The 8,382-nt window shown below is 41.9% G+C and overlaps 1 protein-coding gene across 1 annotated transcript; it reads right to left on the bottom strand.

Moving 5' to 3' along the window:
* Positions 1–2,573: 2,573 nt before the first annotated feature.
* Positions 2,574–7,856, bottom strand: LOC112563792 (17-beta-hydroxysteroid dehydrogenase type 6-like). Its single transcript, XM_025238124.1, has 6 exons — positions 7,615–7,856; positions 6,679–6,841; positions 5,587–5,751; positions 3,961–4,219; positions 3,537–3,700; positions 2,574–3,019 (listed from the first exon to the last, which is right to left on the bottom strand). The coding sequence occupies exons 1-6, from the start codon at positions 7,615–7,617 to the stop codon at positions 2,808–2,810; spliced, it is 966 nt and encodes a 321-aa protein (XP_025093909.1). The 5' UTR covers positions 7,618–7,856; the 3' UTR covers positions 2,574–2,807.
* Between the last annotated feature and the right edge of the window lie 526 nt (positions 7,857–8,382).

The following is an 8,382-nucleotide window of genomic DNA, read 5'->3' as shown; positions in this document are numbered from 1 at the left end:
CGGCCACTGCCTGAAACACAATTACTTCTCACTACCACAGGTCGTCGTCTATTGTCAAGCACACAGTCCTCGCGGCTTGAATATCTTGGTTTCACTGACAGTCCGCTGGTACCTCGGCGTAGGTCTGTTCGTACGCAGGTACACGGAGTTGGCTGGCCAACGGTAGTCCTTTAGCCCTCCGTCCGTCTGTTTGCTGCTTCACCCCACTAGGTTTAGTGGGCGGGTGTTTGAGCCTGCATAAAGTGGTGTGCATGAGCAACGTACCCCACGGCCATGCATATAAAATCACAAGCGTCCTTTGGACCAAAACCAACAACAGCGTCGTCCGCTATGACAGACGCGAAACTTTACTTACACAAAGAAAATACCCTAACAAAGTCTCAGATAACTACCCCCCAAAAATACAGATACAGCACAAAGTTTATACACAAATCTCTCAGCCTGTCTCTCACGCACTTTGCACACTTGCGCACCGGCCGGCTAGCCGCTAGCTAGAAAAGATGGCGACAGGAAGCTCCAACTACTCACCCACTCGGCTCATGACGCGTTCATTCTGCCGCACGCAGAAAACGCAGGAGAAGGTGGAACTGCTCCAGGACACGTCCCCACCCCGGGGAGAAAAAAGGCACACAGCCCAGTCCTGAGCGCCACACAGAAGGCTCGAGATGCGGGAGGGACGCACCAACACAGGGAAGCACACAGCAAGCCCTGGGGACATCAACGTCTCCTCGCACCGACGCTCTTCTCTCAACTGCCGGTCCGAACCCAGGCCTTCAACACCAAAACTCAGGCCCGGCTCTGGGGAGAGGAAAACTTCCATCCTCCCCTCGCTAATAGGGTTTTCGCCCTCCTGTCCCGTCAGGCCCCGCAACAAAAGACCCCATCAGGTAAGCGCTTGACTTACGGTGTCTCCCGATGCGGATCCATTACCTGCCTCAGCAGAGTGAAAGGCGACCGCGCCTCCCCCTCGGGCAACCCCCTCTGGGCCCCCATACCTCAACTACCCACCCGCAGCAAGCAACACGCGACAAACCCACACTATAGCCCTATCCCCACTCTTTCGTGACAGTTTTCGATAATGAACGACTTTCCTGAACGGATTGTGGTCGTTAACCGAGGTTCCACTGTACTCGTATTTCTTCCTCAGTTACAGTTGGACCTCGATAAGTCGAACTCAAAGGGACCAGAAAAAAAATCGACTTATGGAGTTTTCGAGTTAGGGAAAATGGCGTAATAGGCGCAGGTATTTGGCCGCGAACTAACAATTAATTCGATGTAGGGAGGTTGTCGACTTATCGAGGTCCAACTGTATATGCAAAATTTACTATTTGCTTACTCGCACGTGTTCCCGTTTAAGGTCCTCATATGTTTGTTACACTCAGTTATATTTTGGTGTTTCAAGCTTCACACTGTCATTGTGCTGGATGACGATATGTGTTTGTGACTGTGTCACGATGTTACTTGTAGACCAGACGGTGTATAGAGTGTCGATGTTGTATATCAAGTGTTCGATCTTTGTTTAAGCTTTTTACCAGCACCTGTGGTTGTTTTAACAGCTCGTGCTGTTGTATCGTTGGCACTGCTGTAGGAAGATCTCTTCGTTTTGGAAGTCCAAGACTTGTTAGTGCTGTACAAGTGACAAGATAACAATCACTGTTGAAACTGCTTAAGCAAATTCTGGAGTCTTGTGTGTGAACGAAATTCGCGCGGCTCGTTTAAACAAAGAACTCATACACATCTCCGGACAAAGTCAATCCACTTGCGTTTGTAGCCATTATCTTTAGCAACTAACTTCTTCTGAGTGTCAAACAGAACATACAGCAACAACACATTGTGTCCTGTTCTGCTTTCTTTAAACGAGGATTGCATCTTTCTTTTTCTTATTCGGCTCACACAGACAACACGAATTTTAGAAATACTCCACTTCCTGCTTTCTCGACAAATTTAAATATGATCAGGAATAAAAAAAAACATTAGAATAATATTTCTAGTACCTTTTCGTCATAAAATACCACTGGAATATGTTTTATCTAATACTTTATGTTCTATTTCCACTGTTTTTTTGATGAGTGCTCGTGATGCCGTTTAAATCTGTTCGCGACTCGTCTCCCTAATGCTCATTTAGTCCTTTGACAGGGTGGACCACTTAAAAATAGCATGACTCCTGCAACATCGTCTTAATCGTCATCACATTATCTCCATGTTCTTTCTCACATCTCTGTGGAGTTTTGTCCCAGTGATGGAGGTAATCGAAAGATTTTTGTCATCAGTTTGTTACTTTAGACTTTCCCTTTCGCATAAAACTTGTGTAGTTTGTTTTCTGTAGAACCACTCCTCAACATTATTACGAAAATCACTTCACATCAAACAGTTGCCAGTAATTTACATAACTGAAATATCGCTATGAAACTTATTACTCTCTGCGGCCTTAATAAAAGATGGAGACCCCCAATAGTATGGAAAAGAATAGACTTCAAATGGATCACCTGTACACATACGTCACCAAGTGTAAATATTGATAATAATGGAAGTGAAAGTAATAAATAGAAAATACGAAATCAGGAAAAGAGACATTTTGGAAAAGTAATATTTTTATTTATTCAGTTTCGTAGTTTTGTGTGAATCGTATTTTTATCATGTAAACATTTAAAGAAAACTTCAAAGTCAAATATGAAAGCAGGTCTGCTTATTAAATTATTCTATGTATATGTATCATTTATGTATCTGGATCTGTTAGCAAAAAGGTTTAATCATTTGTATGTTTCTAGTATTACTTTTTGATGTCAAAGTAGACTAGGTCTTTGCTATCAGTGTGCAGCTGACTCTCTTAATGTCACGAGAATCCAGTCGGTGAGGGGCGTAGGCAAGTTCCACAGCAGGCGGTAGAACAGACGCACGTCACTGCCCACCAGCTGCCTTGTCGGCGGGAACCGTGACGTCAGAGCCAAGACGTAGGCGTCCACCACCAGGTGCAGCTTCGGTGAAACAATGGCAGAGGCTCTGGTGAGCATCTTGTCATCTAACAAAAATTAATTAGAGAGATGAGAAACATTCAAGCAGAGAACATTGTTTTGTGCAATCAACGTCAGACTCTTGTCGAGTAGCTCACCACAGAACTTCTACCGCCATCTTGTTGAATACGATGAACCGCAAGAAATAACGGTTACGCGGGTGGATGTATGTACGAGCTAGTCAGTCGGTCACGTGGCTAGTCATTAGAAGTGACCTTCAACGGATCTAATCCTATTTATTTTCAGTTAACCAAATTTTAATCACCAACTGAGCATACTACTTGATACATTCACCAACAAAAAATAACGCTGACATTAAACTATTGCATCTTTATCACCCATACTCTCATTTTGTTTACTACATGGAATTCTTAAAATAATTTCTTTTAAATTAGAAAAGTAATATTAACCATTATCAAATATAACTGTGTTTATTTAAACCTTCAGTATGAGACTAAAAACTTAATGGTCAATTCTTTAACGTACGAAAAAGTAAACATAGCGCAAAAAGCAAACTGAGCTTACATGCTTCCACCGTAAAGTCTGGATAATGCTGTCTGATGTCAGCGGGTGTGGCATCGTAGGACATCTTATGTGACTTTAATACAATATCTGGTTTAGAGATATCTGTTTTGAAGGCTCCAGGTTCTATGATGCACACCTGTACACCCTGTCTGTACACTTCTCTCCTGCCAAAATAATCCACCAAAGCATGATAGCTATGACTGTTCTAGGACTTTCTACGATCAAATATACTTTGTCAGTGACAGGATTACATCAAATGTGGAAACACTTCTTCAAGAATGACATGGTTTACTATTAGCATATCTCAAGGACTTAAAATTATTAAATAAATCTGTTTGAATAAAAACAAGTATGGGAATGGCTTGTCGTCACACACACACTCTCTCTCTGTCGCCTGTCAGACTATCTGTGAGTATAGCCGTACCGAAGACAGTCGGAGAAAGCCTCAACGCCATATTTAGACACGCAGTAAGGAGAGGCGGCAAAGGCGATTCTTCCCGACACGCTCGAGATGTTCACAACACGTCCTCGCGCGCGACGCACGAGCGGAAGGAAAGTCCGAGTGACGTCAATCAGGCCCAACAGGTTGACCGCCAGACATGTCTGATACCCATCACGTGACACCCACTCGCTGGGACAGACAGGACCGACGATGCCCGCATTGTTCACAACACCCCACAGACCTTCCAACAGCGCAAAAGTCCAAGTGTTCACATTAGTGTTAGTGTTCACTCGTCACTCTATGCGTTTGTGCGAAGTGCAGTCAAAACACACGTGGTCGTCCATAGAAGCAAGAATGTCTGTCACATGACTAAGACTACGTCTTCACACCTTTAATGACAGCGCAGTGGGTAAATAGGAAGTGTTGTTTACTACAAACAGTATCAAAATGTTAATGATGAAGAGAAGTTTTTTGTTTCAGAATGCAATTGTTAGTGTTGTTTTAGTATTTTAATTTTTTCGACAACAGTTTTTGAAATATTTTTGTACACCTTTTGTCACTTCTGGTCACTGCTTATTGCAATTTGTTTGAAACAACTTTATCTTTTGATGAAATACTTATTAACTCATGAAGATGTGTTGTGTTGAGACCATTCTAAGAAAATTTTTAAAGCGTTTTTCTTAAAGAAAGATTGATACAATAGATTTCTGTAAGTTTGATTTTTCGATGCATTATTCATTGGTAGGTAAAATATTGTTGAATCAGTTATCTAATGAAAAAAAGAACAAATCCTTTAGAAAATTCGGATTATAATATTTCTGAGCTCTTTCCCATTTAAAGGAATTGATGATTTGATGTTTATAACTGAAACGACATGAAATAAGATGATGGTATTATTCAAAACATTGATTTTGTTTCACTTTTGATTTATCAATAAAATGCAATGAGCAATTTTAACAAGGCAATAAACCTTTAAAAAGACTATATTCCTGATGTAAATGGAATTGTTTCTATTGTAGTGGGAAAGTTTTAGTTTGTTTTATTTCATATTTAATTCATCAAGCTTTCGAAAAACTAAAATATATTAAATATTGACAGTGTACAGATAATACGAACATAAGGAGCTATTAAAATACTAACTCAGCATCGCTTTATGATTTTCAATATGACGGACAGACGACTTCAAACAGAGCCAGGCAGGCATGGCCGCTTCATTACTTTCGGGTCAGTACAAGTTTGAACACGAGCGCAAAGAGATAAATTGCGGACAACAGAAATCTGAACTATGGCTAGCATTAAACACTTCGTCCTATTAGTCCTAAAAAGTCAAAAGAAGTCAAAAAAGTATTAATTAGTGTTAATTTGCATAAATGACAAACACTTTTTACATCTTGCTTGAAATGAAAAATTCGTATCACTACGGTTGCATATTTTGCCCTATACTCCACAGGGGGACAGGGGGTGATTAGGAAAAAAAAGTTGCATATTTTAGTGGAGTCCAGCACACACAAACATTTTATTGTTGCATTATGTCATCATTACCATAATTAGCATCTCAGATTGGATAATTAATTCCATAACAAACTTTTATCTGACCCTAACCCTGACCTTGACCCTCCGGCAGTCTGGCGGCCACAAAGTCTCTGGCGGCGCTGATACTCTTCTCGTCTGTGACGTCAAGCACCAACGTGGTGACGCGAGAAGAAGTCTCTGCCTGCAGCTTCTCCGCAGCTTGTGACGTCAGACAGGCGGCAAACACTCGGAACCCTAACACTGCGAGCAACAGGATAAATACATGAGTGTCCTCAATGGTGGTGATAGAGACTTGTATAGACATGGATGACGATAATGATGATGACATCATGATGACTGCTGCTACTAATAGGAATGGAATTGGCAAAGTGCAGCTGCCTGTGTGGATACACTACACATGAAAGACAACAAGCCAACAATCAACAATACGACAAACAGCGTCAGCAAATGACGATACTATTGCAAGCATTGCATGGAGACAAACATATACAGTGATGTACATTGTAAACAGCACATTAAACATAATATGGAGATTACATATATTTTTATGTACGTTGTAAGCAATCGAACAAACTGACAGCTGGAATCTAAATTGCAAATCTCTAGATTCGTTTATAACAACTGTACATGTCCGATTAGTGGTTGTTCTTTGATGAACCTCCATATTACTGTATACACGTGGCCTTATCTCTTCAGAAGTCACTACGTTTTCATATGCGTCTTAACACGGAATGTGTAATATTAATTAGTGATCATTTGTTGGAGTATGCTCAGTGTCTTCCCTTGACTTGCTTTGTCTCTTACAGTCGTTTCCTAATCAGGCGATTGTGTATACCCGAACCGGTTTTACGAAGATCAGCTGAAAGTATCTGTTTTCTTTATTCGCATTTTTACCATACTAGGATGTGCCTCCACAGGTTCGATCACGAGTCAAAGAATGAAATACAAACAGCATTTAGATTATCAATCAAGCATTTGCTAGTATGTGTGTTGATTGTTTACTATCCTGCCAGCGTCTTACTGACTGTTGTATACCTAGTCACAAGAGTCAAATAATGATGTTCAGACTGTGAGGCATTCTCACTGGCAGTATTTAGGACACAAATAATGATACATATATCAATTCTCGGGCAGTCTCGCTGTGGAGTCAACAAATGGCATACACACCGTCGAGCCGTTTAGCAAGCAGATTGCCGAAACCTGTGTCACAACCTGTCACGAGTACGTGCTTTTTGTGGTAGTCGCAGACACGTATACGTGACCTCAGCCACGTCACCAGCTGGTAAATTAACACTACAGCAACAAACAGACCTGCGACGAAGCAGCAATTCTGAAAAAAAAACAAATAGGACGACCTGCATTTAACGAGTATTTTTCACATTGTTAGATAACAACAAACAGATCGGTGAGCTATCTTTTGTGTTTCGTTAGGTACGATGAGCGTTTAGAGATGTTTGTGTATGTTTGGTCCTAATTTGTTCTTTTCTTTCTTTGTCCTCATGGGCCGCCACCGTCTTGCAAGTCAGTCTTCCACCGTTGACACTAGACAAAGGACTGCTATCTTTCAAATGGAAACTGATTTCTTGTGTCACGGTCACACTCTCAGTACATGTCACATAGAAGCACTTATTTTTAGTGAGATTAATTAATACCTTACAAGTAAAACGGAAAAGGGGGGAGGGTCTGGTGTGTCATCTGCCAGATGGCGTATGTTGACAGAAGTGTGGTCCCACTCCGTCAAATTGCAGCCGTCATTGACATATTCTTTCACCAGCTACTGTTAATACATCTCTCATTGCATGTTACCACCTTCTGTCTAAGGTTGATTTATCTGTTGGATTACGTGCTTATCTGAACTTACTCCTCCCATAAGCGCGACATCAATCTATTGCTGTACCTTCTTATTGTTTGATGACTATGTCTGTCTACCTTTTATCTACAACTTTATTACGGTCTTCGTTTGTCATCTAACTGACCAACGGTTACTTGACGGTTACACACTCTCAACTGCAGCTAACCTTTGGTGCACCTCGCTAATGCAACAAGTGAAATCTCTGACAGCAATCGCTTAACTATGAACACTGAAGTGTTTGTCCAACTCACCATTGTCAGCAGCTTGAATGTTCAGCCTGGAGTTTGATGTGCAAGCAGCAAAGCCACCGACAGAGTGAAAGTTAATCACGTGTCTATGTGTGCAGCAGGTCCGCGCTACTGTCGCCCGTCGCACGCGCGATGTCTGGTGCTCAATGGCCGTCCTCTGATCCACGCATGGGCTTAGGCCAGGTATGGGCAACTAATTTTCCCAACGGCCGCATGAGAAATTGGGATGGTTTTAGAGGGCCGAAAAAATATAGTTAACTCAGTTTTATCCAATACTGTATATATAGTATATATACTGGCGGGCGGGCCAGCGGGTTGGCCGGTCAGAGACACGAGGCGGACCGGAGGCGGCCAGCGGGCCGCCCCTTGCCCAGGTCTGGTTGAGGCCCTAGGAAGAACGTTCACTTCCGCTTTCAAGGGTCATGCTCTCTGTGGGGCGACATTCGGGGTCTAATGTAAAGACGTTTTCTTCACTACCAGTAGCATCCGATCGCTAGAGTGTCATAAACCTGCTTCATGTTTCTCATATAAATGTTTGTTTAATGTGAACGAAATGTAAAGTGGAGCGGATGACAAGCGGTTTGTGTAGGAGAGCCAGGGTGTGAGAATTTCACGACGACCACCTTTTTTGTGATGTAACAGAGTCATTGAGGGGCTCCATTAGATTAAATAGGAAAATGAAAAAAGAATGATTTTTACTTTGAGTAGGTTTCATTAACTTTGACGGGAAGAATAACCTGACTGTTTTCTCTAGTGCTGTGTTGGACAAGT

Source organism: Pomacea canaliculata, linkage group LG5 (genome assembly GCF_003073045.1).
Source record: "Pomacea canaliculata isolate SZHN2017 linkage group LG5, ASM307304v1, whole genome shotgun sequence".
Lineage (NCBI taxonomy): Eukaryota > Metazoa > Mollusca > Gastropoda > Architaenioglossa > Ampullariidae > Pomacea > Pomacea canaliculata.
This window is presented reverse-complemented; position numbering and strand designations above follow the sequence as displayed.